Source organism: Nestor notabilis, unplaced genomic scaffold (genome assembly GCF_000696875.1).
Source record: "Nestor notabilis isolate BGI_N333 unplaced genomic scaffold, ASM69687v1 scaffold9429, whole genome shotgun sequence".
Lineage (NCBI taxonomy): Eukaryota > Metazoa > Chordata > Aves > Psittaciformes > Psittacidae > Nestor > Nestor notabilis.
The window spans coordinates 18276-31330 of NW_009943285.1; the positions used below are offsets into that span (position 1 = coordinate 18276).

Consider the following 13055-nt stretch of genomic DNA (forward strand, 5'->3'; position numbering starts at 1 on the left):
TCTCTACAAAGGTAACTCCTGAAATGTTAGTCTTCAGTTTATTGTAACAGACTTGAACAAGAAGAGCTGATATATGGGCTTAAAATGCACGGGTGAAAATGTGGAAGTGTAGAAGGTTGTGAATACTCTGAAAAGTGAATGATTGAATAATGGTTATACTGAAATGTTCATTTTGGTTTACTTTGCTAAGTGTCTTTTAGTTATTAATTTGGATACTATTATAAACATGTTAGTAATAGATATTAATGTATATTCAGTCCAGATGTACTTTGAATAATTTCTTTAAAGCATCTCATAAAAAATCAGGCAATTCAGTGGTTTTATTGCCATCAGACATATAAATGTGACACGGCAAAGACCGGCTGGCCTTTCTTTTATTACTTTTTTTTTTTTGCTTGGCACAAGCAAATTGGGGGCAACCAGCACTCGTTAAATAAAGAGCTGCACAGTTGTGAATGGGACATGGGACCGCCTTTGAGGTATTGAAGCTTCTTTTTAAAGACACTTCTTTTCTTTTCAGTTTCATTGCAATGTATGCTTAAGATTAGTGGGTGCTAAAATATTGTTAACTTCTCTTCTGTGAAATCAGCTGAAGCTAAATTTGATGATGCTTTTGGTCAGTTTTACTCATACAACCAGAGAGTTTTGTTTGCGGTATATAAGAAAATTAATTCTGTGCTCAAGAGGGAAGTACTGTAATTGTGAAAACAGGTCTTATATGAGAAGGAAATACTGCTGTAAGTGTGGGACATTAATAATTTTAATAATTGAGTACAGCAGCCCTCTCTGTAATTCACACACTGTTGTTAATGAGTTACTGCAAGCTCTTTTCTTCCCATAGCTGTGACAGTGTCTTGTAGAGGCAGTGCATGGTGTATCTGGGTCAGCTGCGTGATTCTCAGCAAATTCAGCTCCTGTCTCTTACTGAGGAGTGATAGAAGTATCAAAATGTGATATGTATCAGTGCTTCCTTACTTTCCTGGTTTAATTTTATTAAGTTAGATGATTTCATATCAGAATTCAATAGAATCAATCCCCCATTCACTTAAGTGGTGTGAATGCAGTTCTAGATCCACTTCCAAACATGATTAAGATTTGGTTAGTGGACAATATAAAGTTCCCTTACCATAGTTTGTCTGACCAGCTGAAGTCTAGACAAAACAAGCAGCCTTTGACTCATCTTCAGAGTAGCCCCTATTACAGATTGCTACGTATTTAATAGCTATTTGGCATAAATATGACAAATACATGAAACACCTGGTTCTGTTATGTTGTTGAGTTCATTAAATCATGTGTCTGGCTTCTCTGAGCCTCTTTATCTTCTTTACATTACTATATGAAGGATGATAAGATCACTTAATTTCCAAACTGAATGTGTTTTTATCAGTTTCCCATATTCAGTTCGCTCTTAGAATCCCAGTGTTGTCAGAAAAAAATAAAGAAGTGTAGCCATGTAAAACTGTTTTGGCATCCATTCATATATCTCAGAAGGAGCTGATATAGAACGGGTTGTTCAGATAGTGTGTATATAAAATGAGTGTTTAGTTCTATTCCTGCCTGGCTGCCCTTGTTGTCAGGAGTGAATGGATGTGTAAGAGGCAGCACCACAAAATGAAGTCAAAGCATTAACAAATCTTGGATTATGCTATTGTTTCTTTATTTCCCTTTTTTTCAAGCACATCTTTTGTACCACTGCCCCTTCAGGAAAGCACGTTCTTTTAGCATCTTTCTGGCCTGCAGCCTTCATATTCTTCTTACATTAAATTTTTGTTTGTTTACTTCATTGACTTGGAAGAGAAATCTCAGTATGTTCAGAAATCCCCATCAGACAAGCTTCTGAAAGTTACTGTGGATTTTTTAGATTTGTTTGAGCTTTTTCTGAACTTTCAATACATGTTTTGATTGTCTTCCTTCTCACTCCAGCCAAGCTAGATTTTTCTCACTGACTGTCCTTCAGTTTGTCAAGTTATGTTTCCCTCATAGATCTCCCTTCTTCAGACTTTTGCGTAATTTTCTATGAAGAATCCAGAAAGATGAACATGTGAAACATTTTCCATCATTTTATTGTTTCTCTTTACAGAATAATATTTTCTTTTCATTCAGAAGGCTGACACTACTGTTTTGCTTTTACAATTTTATTTTAAACTAAGTTCAGTGATTTTTATTGAAGTGTGTTTCTGATAGTTTTGAAATCTACCACATATGTAAAAAAAAAAAAAAAGAACTGTTTATTTTTGAGGAACTCTCTTACACCAGAGAAGTATATGACCCTAAGAGTAACATGTTGTTCTAGTTAAGTGTCTTTTTTCCTATACGAATGTTAAATTCATGTAATTTATCAGATTAGATCTTGATTTTACACTAATGATAAGGTTCACAGAGGATGCATTGTACCTCTTTGAATTCATATACATTCTATAAAGAGAAAGAAACTGATGTTTTGAATAACTGCCAAGCCCCTATTGTTAGAGCACGTGTTTTCAGTTCAAAAACATGTGTGGAATCCATGTCAGCATGAAGTTGAGTTTGCAAGACAGTGAATTCAAGGATTACACTGCTCTACAGTCCCAGTGAAAACCCTGATAATGGCAGTGAACTTCTGAGAAGGCAATAAATTGTAGTTATTAGGCACAGAAATTCGTCAGAGAATTAAATGTATTATGGTAGATGAGAAGAAACTTAATTTGTAGAGGTTAAAGACATTAATTTTACATCTTTGTCATTAAGTTTTATTTAAAATAATAAAGTGGCATTAAATTATAGAAGATTAGTAACTGAAGGGCAGTTTACACATGAATCATTGATTCACTGCATGACTCAGAGTTCATACCAGGAAGGAGTATTTTTACCTTCAGTCACCCACTTACATCCAGCCCCAGCCTAAAGTGACTCACATCTGACAGCTGTTGGGCGTTCTGCTCTGCAGTGAATCTATGGGGAAAGTGCAGTCAGCAGACAGATGTAGAAAAACCACCACTGTAGACTTCTGCGGTCATGGCAGGGAAGTTAAGGATTACTTGAGCATATCATTTGAACTAGCCAATTACTGAAGGATCTCAGAGAAGAACATGCCATTTCTTTAGTCCCTGTTCGTGAAAGGAAGGTCAATCTGCCCAATGTGGAACTGTAGTTTGGTGTGCATGACATTTGTAAATGGATGTACAGTACTGTGGGTGTACAATACTATGAGAAGTGCTCAAATCAGATGACTCTGTCTACAAATCTATGTTGTCAGTTATCAGTAAGCACATTTCTCGTGTGGATAAGATCTGAATGCACTGACTGTTTTGGATATGGCATCTAATGTGTCCTTATCATGTGGGATGTTGCATTTATTGAATTAATGCTGGTCCTATAGCTCTTCAGCAGACCTAGTATGTTGTTAGTAGGTTGTTGGAGCGGTTTTCCTAGTAAGAGAGATTTACAGTTCTCTTCTTTATTTTATAGATAACCATTCAGAGGGACAGTGGTTTGGATGTCAGTTCCCCCAAACATGGAAAAGTGGATCCAGACAACATGCCGCATGTTGGTGGAAATACTTGGGCTGGTGGAACAGGTCTTTCATTCTTTCTGTTAATGCATCATTGACTGATATCTAAGGGCAATGCTGTGCGAGTAAAAAATGGATTTGTACAAGGATATCCTCTGCCTAGAGCTATTTACCCAATACAAGGTTGCTTTATTGCCAGTGAAAAGAGTATTTACAGAGTCTAATTTAAACTGTGTGTAGCAGAGCTCTACTTCAATTACATTTTTATGCTGTTTCTTTTGCTTGGCTATGTGGAGAACAAGAAGCTTGCAGCCGTAGGCTCTATGCTGAGATATTTGCCGTTCTCTTAGATGTCTTTGTGGTCACAGCGATTTAGGTAGTGTAGGCAAGAGGCACACAGGACAGGCAAAGTGTCTCCTATTTCTGAAGATAGAAGTGAAGATAGAAAGTGACTTGGGAACAATGTAAACAACAAATTCTAGGGAGAAGACAGAGTCTGATTGAATGGCTTTGAGGACCAGGAGCTTTGAGGAAGTTTACAAGACTTATATGATGTATAGTCCCCCTCATACAGGTGGAATCCATTACGAATCTGGTCTCAAGGGACTATAAAGACAAATACTCCATTGGAGTTCTTCTTTACCATGGTAGCTGCTTGGTTTTGAAAATCTTTGGCAATAAATATTTCTACTGGGGATTGTTGGCAACATTTTTTGAGTATCTGTAGATATGACAATGGAAACTTTAAAGAAAATGTATTCTTATTATAAAATGCATATTCTTAATTATTTTTTATCTCAACTCTGTTAGGTGGGAGAGACACTGCTGGGTTAGGTGGCAAAGGTGGGCCGTATCGACTGGATGCTGGCCACAGGGTTTACCAAATATCTCAAGCTGAAAAGGATGCTGTTCCGGAGGAGGTTAAGAGAGCTGCTCGAGAGATGGGTGAAAAGGCCTTTAAACAGAGGTAATGTAGAAGTCTTTATTTTCCCTTCCATTTCCCAGAGAATTTGAAAAAGATGGTTAAAAAGAATTCTCTTTCTTAACTGTGTTTATCAAGTACTTTACCCTGTTCATTGTCACCTAACAGAGCTTACCAGCATGTGTTTAATTGCTCTGGACAGGATGCATAGCATATTTTATTGAATTAAGCCACACTTAAAATTACTGTGATTTGGTAGAGTAAAACACAGCTGGGTGGATAAGGAGACTGATGAGAATACTTATCTTTTGAAAAAAAGGATCTACCATATGAAAATTCCTTTGAATTATTGTGAATCCAGATTGTATGTTAGGCATTCATCACCTAACAAGTATCCTTCAAAACAGACCATTATGAGCAAATTGCTTCTGTTTGAAAGATCTTTCTGTTTGAAAGATCCGTTTGAAAGATCTGAGATGGTTTGAACTATTATACCTCAGCAGACACTTTTACACAAACTACAGATATTCCCAACATTGGGAAGAATTTCCCTGTTATCAAGTAAATAAACTTGTAGTTTACATATATAAGTGGATGATATGCCAATTTCCTAAACTGTTCTTTGCTTCAGATTGAAAGAGATTCAGATGAGCGAATATGATGCATCAACTTACGAAAGGTTTTCTGGAGCAGTCCGACGTCAAGTTCAGTCACTCCGCATCATCCTGGACAATCTGCAGGTAATCTTAGATTCACTGATAAAGGAACATGGTGAGCACATTACATTAGGCCCCAAATACTATCCTGCTAATACCCTGTTGCCATCTGATAAGCATACCTTTGAGAACTAAAAGATTTGGTTTATAACCATGGGTAGGAAAAACAGTCTCATATTACTGTCTCACAGGCAGCTTTTAAGTGGATCACAGTGTTCATCTCTACAAGTCACAGTATTCCCATTCCACAGTTTACAGAGATTACTGACTCAGGAGCAAAATTATGTGAAAGAAATATTGTATGTTATTAGAAGAATGTGTGATGGCATGTAGAGCTCAGCCTTTGTCTTTACCTCCTGTCCAAAAGACTTTTTTTAGCTGAGAAGTGCAAAGCTATTAAAAGAAACAGCCGCTCCAGTTGGGTACTTTATTGCGTCTGCAGCTGAAAACATGATTTTTTTCTTAAGTTTGTTTGTAACACTTGCTAATAAAAAGAGGTATAGCCCAAATGCTTTCTGTTACCTGGGGAGCTGAGTCCAAGCACATTTCATGTTATCTCTTTGAGTAGAAAAAAAATTTATTTGACTAGTAAGTCATGGTAAGTCATTCAACCCTGATGAAGGACTATGCCTCTGTGTCCCTTTTTATCTGGATAGTTCTATGTACACCGTTGGTTCTCAGCTTAAACTGTTTTCTTTCTGCTATCAATCAGACTTTCCTCATTTCTCAAGTAAGAAGTGAGTTGCAGTAAACTTTGCAGCTCAAATATCTGTGTGTTTTTAACTTTGTGAAAATCCTAAATTACCTTCTCATTAGAGAATGTTTTTGGCTTTTTACGAATATTTGGATTTGCTTTGTTTCAAACTCAGTGTGTTTACATAATGGAAATATATGGCCCATGTGTGTTTAATGTGGATTTTCTTTTTGACAGATGCATTTTTATTGTTAGATGTGCAGAGTTTTTAAAAAATACGTTCCTTTGTTAAAATCTTACATCCCAGAATCAACAGGCTGGGATTCAGGTCTAGTTGTGGATGGCTTGCAAAAATTAGTAGCAACAGGAATAGGCTGATCCTTGAACATAATACATAAATACAGTCTGAGAATGTGATTTCATTGTTAATTTTGCTTTGCATAACTCCCTCATCTCTGCCAGCTCTTTGAACAACATTAACAAGACCTTACAAGTTGTCATTTATCTTCAGTAGCAAAGCCAGAAGTCTAGGAAATCTGGTTAACGATGAGCTTTCTTCTCTCTCCTAATGCTGGCTAAACCCTGAATAAAGCTTGTCTGTCTGAACTCCAGATTCAAAAGATTATGGTCAGTCAGTCACTCAGAAAGGCCTTCTTAGATTTTATGTCTTGCCTTCCAGAAAGTATTTCTCTTTTTATTGATTATTATAGAGGAATCTAGGGCAATTGTCCCTCTAGCTTCTGAGCATCATTTAGGCACCTGCGTTTAAATTGGGCAAACCTGAGCCTGAGTCAGTGCGCCTGCTGGGGCTCTGTCTGATTTAGAACATGTGGGAGCTGTCTGGTCATGGCAGCAAGAATAAAGCAGTGGCAGTCCTATAATAAACATGGCTCAGAGCTGACGATGCAAAAACTCCTGTGCCCTGTCAGAAGTAGTTTTCTGATTTCAGCAGCTAAGGGAACATATGCAGAACATTTTCCCAGAAATAAATGCAGACCACAACTGGCAGTATTTCATACCATCCTTTATCATTATGAGTGGCATATTTAAATGTGATCACTTCACATACACAACTTTTTCTGTGATATTTACAGACATCTCAGTCACATTTTGAGGAGGGGGTTTGATACCTTTTGCTAAAAGAATTACTGCAGTGGTGTGTTGCAATCAGCCATTGCCATGCTGATAAGGTATGGTATCTAGCACATTTTTCTCATTTCAAAAGCAACACAATGAATACGTATATTTTTCGTTAATATGGTCACAGTATATTACAATAGTAATGGATTGTACACCCTTTGTAGTAAAATATCAAAGCACAGTGTATATATGTAGTAATTCTGGTTTTCTCTTAAAATTCTGCTTTTAAAGTTCTATTGCTTTTAAGCTTATGAAAATTACAGATTGAAAACGCTTTGAAGCTTCTCTGTAATATGTATGTGCATTGTATAACACACATGGTTAAGGGAATTCTTTTTAGCTTTTATAAAGGAAATAAATTCCTAGGAATTCTGCATGGAAGAGGCAGATGCTAAGTAGTCTAAATAATTTTAGCATTATTTTGGAAAGAGGTTAGGTCAGATTTTGTCAGCATTCTTTCCTGTTTTAGGAGCGAATATCAACTCTGTGTTCCTCCAGTAAAATTTCAGCTCAAATACTGGCTTTTGTTACATAAGCTTCAAAAGGTATTGGAATGTTTTTAACTATGTCCATGGTCTCACACTGCTGTTTCTTGAACAGCAAATGGTCACAAAACTAAATGAAAAACTCACTGAAAACAGTAGTGAAAGTAGTTAAGAATTTGCTTAATGAAACAAAAACTTTCTAATCTTCTGTTGTTCGTCCCTCCTGCCTACCAAAAAAGAGCAAATGACAAAAATTTGGCAAAACAGCAGCCCTAAGGAAGCGCTAAGGATCCAGCTCTGTTCCAGTCCTTAGAGTGGCTGACTAGGAGCAAAGTTATTTCATCTGCATCATCCTAGAAAGTGTATGATTCATTTTAGACAGGCTTTGCTCACTCAGTGGCATGTTGTCTCCAGGAGCATTTTTTTAATGGTTATTTGGAATGTTGTTGAAATTTGCCATGGGTGTTTCACAGGGACTGTAGTGATAGGACAAGGGGCAATGGATTCAAGCTTAAACAGGGGAGATACAGGTATTAGAAAGAAGTTCTTTACAGTGAGGGTGGTGAGGCACTGGAACAGGCTGCCCAAGGAAGTTGTGAATGCCCCATCCCTGGCAGTGTTCAAAGCTAGATTGGACAGGGCTTGAGCAACCTGGTCAAGTGGAAGGTGTCTCTGCCCATGGTAGGGGGTTTGGAACTGGATGATCTTTAAGGTCCTTTCCAACCCAAACCATTCAGTGATTCTGTGATTTTGACGGAGTATGTAGAGGTCACCTGGAATTTGCAGGTATCTCTTTGTGATATTATAGAACTCTTTGGGCATCAAAGGAATTGATGATCCTCTGGAAGAAGGAACTTCAGATTTCATACCAAGAATATTTAACGATAACAGAAACTACTAGCTGGCAGTAAAAAAACCTCAGGGATGCCCCACTGCCAAAGTAGGTTAAAGCTAGGTTGACTGTAGCACCATGAAATTCTATCAGAGGGCACAACTAACTGAATTTACAACCCAAGAAACCTTTTCCTCTTTTACCTTCTGTGATATACAAAAAAGCTGAGGTTTTTATTTGTTGGCATGGGTTTTGCCTCCCATCTGTAAAGCTTTTGACACTACCTAGCTAAAAAACCTGTTTGTCACATCTGTAAATTCTATACTGTAAAATTAATCAAAAAATTGTTTCCTTGTGGCTTTGTATTCTTTCTGCCCACTTATTTTCATACAGAAGTAGTCCATGTAGTCTTGAGTCACTGTTAAGGCAATAGCCAGAACTCCTCCTTCCATACATACCAAAAAGAAAACCTTATAAATTTTGACCAAAGCAAAATCATAGATTCTCTGAGCCTTAAGAAGCCATCATCTGAGTGCTTAGACTGTACAAAATTATAAAGATTCATCCTCTCAATCCCAGGACTGCAGTTCATTAGGGATTTGTAATGCAACACTTCCTGCTCATCAGAAAGCAACTGATTTTCATTACTGAGAACCAATGTTTAAGGCAGTTCGTGTCCTGCTGGGTATTTGATTGTCCTCCAACTGCTGAGCAGCAATTTGCTGAGACTGCAAAAGCATTATACATATACAGATTTAAAATCTTCTTTCCTTTCTGGGTTTACTGCTTAAATAAGCACCTTCAACCTGAAGAACTAAGCAGAAATTAAGTAAGCCATGAAACCCATACATGCAGACTTTACTGTCTTTAAATGGATTTTACGTATTATGAACCATGATTAAGCTATCCTTTGAAAACATTCTTAAATACATGGCTTATAATATTAAAACACTTGAGTCTTTGATCTTAAGTGCTTGCTTCTATGGACAGGAGTTCCATGAATATTTGAGTTCCTGGATTGTAATGCATGTTCATCAAGTCAGGCTGTAGATAACCAGCGTATATTTAAATAAAGCAGAAGAAGCATTTAGAGGACTCTCTTGAGTGTCACAGATGTCAAGGCTTTTATTTTAAAACAGAAAAATAGTTTATTGTTAATATTGTTGCCACTTACCATTACCTAAGATGAACACTACTTGGTTTTACCTTTAAGTCACCTGCTGGTTTATTCTTGCACTGCTTGGATGGAGACACATAACAAATGGTCAGTTATGTGTGTCTCTCTGTTGTATGTATTTCTGCACAGGCCTGTTACATGCATTTCCAGAATATTTGCAAGAAAAAAGGTTAACATTTCTGCAGTCCACAATTAACTTCCCACATATGAAACAAGTTTAAAAAAGACAGAATTACAGAGGGGACATATTCTTTGTCAGTGTTAATTTTTCTTTCAGAGAGAAAGAACAGATCAGCTATGTCAATATGCTTGGATTTCTTTGACTTAGGCCAAAATTATCACATCATTACAAAGAAAATTTATGCGTATGTCATGTCCAGTTGGTTTTAAATTGTCATGTCACTAAGTGAATTTAAGTTTCTTTTCTGTTGTAGGCCAAGGGTAAGGAAAGACATTGGCTGAGACACCAAGCTGTTGGAGAACTAGATGATGCTAAAATCATTGATGGGCTGACAGGAGAAAAAGCCATCTATAAGCGACGGGGAGAACTTGAACCACAAGTAAGTATTCAACAGGTAGCAGGGAAAGGTGGGAAAGAGCTTAAATGGTTTGGTGATTTCATAATGGCTGTACAATATCCGTGTCTGGAGTTTGGGTAAGTATATAGGAATGAGGAACTTGTAAGAATCATCTCTGGCTTTGGAAGTCCCTGAGAGAGGATGCAAATCTAGGCAATGCTTTGTTTTAATCCAGTGCAACAAGTTTTATTTTCTTATTTATATTTTAATGAGCTGAAGGCAATTAAGAGAAAACATTCTGTTTGGTTTTATCAGAAAAAGGAAAATATTTTCTCACTAATTTAATTTAATTTTTTTTTTCAATAAATACCCTGATACCCTGAGAAGTTTAAATAAATAAAGTGTTTTACAAATGTCTTTCCCATATTCCATGACAGGCAAAAAATTTCAACTTCCACAGATACTTTGATTTACAAGAATAAAAATGATAATGGGAAAAAAGTGTGTGGAAAAGCCATGAAAATACAATAAAGTTTCCATTCTATGGCTCAATTCAGCTATTCCTTAGAAGAAATTATGGTTAGGCCTATGTGAGTCAGCAGCAGAGAAACCACTTGAATCAGACCAACAAAACCTGGCCAGAACTGGTGGCGCTAGTCCATAATATTTAGCAGTAATACTTAATGACAGATTGCAGTTTTTAACTACACCAAGATTTTTTTTAAGTAGCTGAGTACAACATCTTTGTGCATGTCAGCTACCCACATCTGATGAATCCCTGCTATTAGTTTTTATGCTACTTGGTCCTGATGTCTGTTGCTTTGAACAGTTTATGGAACTTGGCACTGTCTGTGTGAAAGATAAATAAGGGAAAAATGATTAAATCTTCATTTTTCATTTTTTCACAATGTATTTACTCAATGTGTCAGTTTTAAGGCTTTTTAAAAATAGTTCAATTAGGAAAAAAAAGGTCACCTTTAATTTTGAATTTAAAAATAAGTAAATATAGTATTCAATGGGCCCTCTCTCTCCCTTTGTTTTTGGGAAATCAAGAATTCCACAGTCTATTAAGACAATAATTAAAAGAATAAAGCACACAAATGCTTGCAACCCTTTACAGGTTAAAGAAACATTTTAGTTATTTGTTTTTAATGTGACTGGGTTTTTCTGCCAGATCCTCTTCGATAGCATTATAGTTGAATCAAGCCTCATCTCATTGCACTAAATAAAACACCTCTCTTGAATGTACTGTGCCAAAAATTGCTAAAACAGATGGGGATTGTTTTCAGGAAAAAAATAATGGTTTCAGCATCAGAATGAAGAAGAAACTGGTAGTTAATCAGAACAAGATTTCAAGCATTTTTGGAATGTTACTAACCTCAGCAGACAAGTTTTTACAGTCTTATCCAGGTCCCTGTTAATACCGTAAGCCAAGGAGAAGCATTTCAATTATGAGCCTTGGCAGAAAGAGCAAATTTGAGAGTCTCTCTACTGAAATAAGATGTCAAGAGTCAAAACTGCGACAGAAAAAAGTATTTTCCTGACAAGTATGCGTGGAATTTTTCAAAGTATTTTGTTTCCAGTCATTGAAGGTGAGGGGAAGGAATGAATTGAGGTATCTGTCAAGTAAATTGTTTGAAACAGAAAAAAGTATTACAATCTTTTAATCTTTTTTGTTAAAATAATCTGTTTGCTGGATAAAAGTTTCCTACTTTGCAAAGGGCATTGAATTCTTTTACAAAATGTTTTATCACTACTAAATGTTCACCTTTCCCATTTATATTGGAGTTCTTTTTCTGTTGTGTTTCCCTGTCAGCCTGGGAGCCCCCAGCAGAAACCCAAACGCTTGCGCCTGGTGGTGGATGTTTCCGGTAGCATGTACCGCTTTAACGGGGTGGATAGACGCCTGGAACGCTCCATGGAGGCTGTCTGCATGGTCATGGAAGCTTTTGAGAATTATGAGCACAAATTCAAGGTAATTACAGCTGGGCTAGGAGCTCTGTGGTTATTGCACAGGCTGTGTGGAGCAGTGGAAAAAGTGTTTCAGCAGTCGGTCTAGCCAAAGAGTATTATTCATTCCCACAAGGAAATAAGGACATTAATCTATTTCTAGCAACCTGAAAAATAATACTCGTGAACGGATGAGAAACATTACACACTTCAGCAGGGGAGGATTCAATCTAAGATTGTTAAGATTCTGATTTAGTGAAATTTGCTGCCTTTTTCTGTATTTATCAGTTTATTTGTTTCCTTAAACAGAAACTTTAAGCCTACAGAACACAAGTAAATATGAGCATCGATACATGCATAGATGCCCTGCCTTTCCATCTGCCGTCTGCCCAGAGTACAGACAGTAATACACTGTCATGGAGAAGGGCCTGGCCATAAATGGTGACTAGGAAATAACATGGCAGATGGTGTTCAGTGCTATTAAATGTAAAGTGCTGCAGGTGGAAGAAAACAATTCTAATTTTAAATACACAGTGAAGAAATCTCAGCTATCTGTTAGTGCTCACTCTCAGCTGTATATTAGTGCTGAACAAAGAAATGTTGTAATTATATTGTATGGTTCTTTGAACATTCAGTGCCCACCAGCTGTCAAAAAGCTAATTGAATGTTAGAAACTATTAACAAAAGAAGAGAATAAAGCAGAAAGCATCAGAATGTCGCTGTAAACATCCATAATGCATTCACATCAGGAGTAATATGTGCAACTTTGGTCCCCTATTCACAAAAGTTCTCGTAGAGCTGAAAGAGAAGAGAGGGTGACAAAGATTACAAAGGTTATGAAAGTGTCCCCATACAAGAAATGGCTAAGAATGCAAGAACCACTCAGTTTGGAAGAGATAAAAATCAAGGAGCGGATAAAATCTTGAGTGAAATGGAAACAGTGACCAGGGCATGGTTGTTCATTCGGTTCTGCTACAGACATTCTGCTATCGTTATGAACAATAAAGTATTTTACATTTACACAATAGAGGACAGTGGCTTAGAAGAATGACACTGAGAAAAGTAGTGCAGTGGTAGATAACCAGCTGTCCTTATTTGCAGTGCAGCTCTACAGCTGAGAAGCCAGACATG

At 36.9% G+C, this 13055-nt stretch overlaps 1 protein-coding gene across 1 annotated transcript in view; it reads left to right on the forward strand.

Moving 5' to 3' along the window:
• The window catches only part of LOC104411433 (von Willebrand factor A domain-containing protein 8-like), a gene marked incomplete at both ends in the record, with an annotated part of 55253 nt that overhangs the window by 12550 nt on the left and 29648 nt on the right, over positions 1-13055 (forward strand). Inside the window, 6 exons of the mRNA XM_010021848.1 lie at positions 3448-3525; positions 4065-4137; positions 4301-4457; positions 5044-5152; positions 9891-10016; positions 11791-11949. Of these exons, the coding sequence (XP_010020150.1) occupies positions 3448-3525; positions 4065-4137; positions 4301-4457; positions 5044-5152; positions 9891-10016; positions 11791-11949 (702 nt within the window). The remainder of the gene's footprint in view (positions 1-3447; positions 3526-4064; positions 4138-4300; positions 4458-5043; positions 5153-9890; positions 10017-11790; positions 11950-13055) is intronic.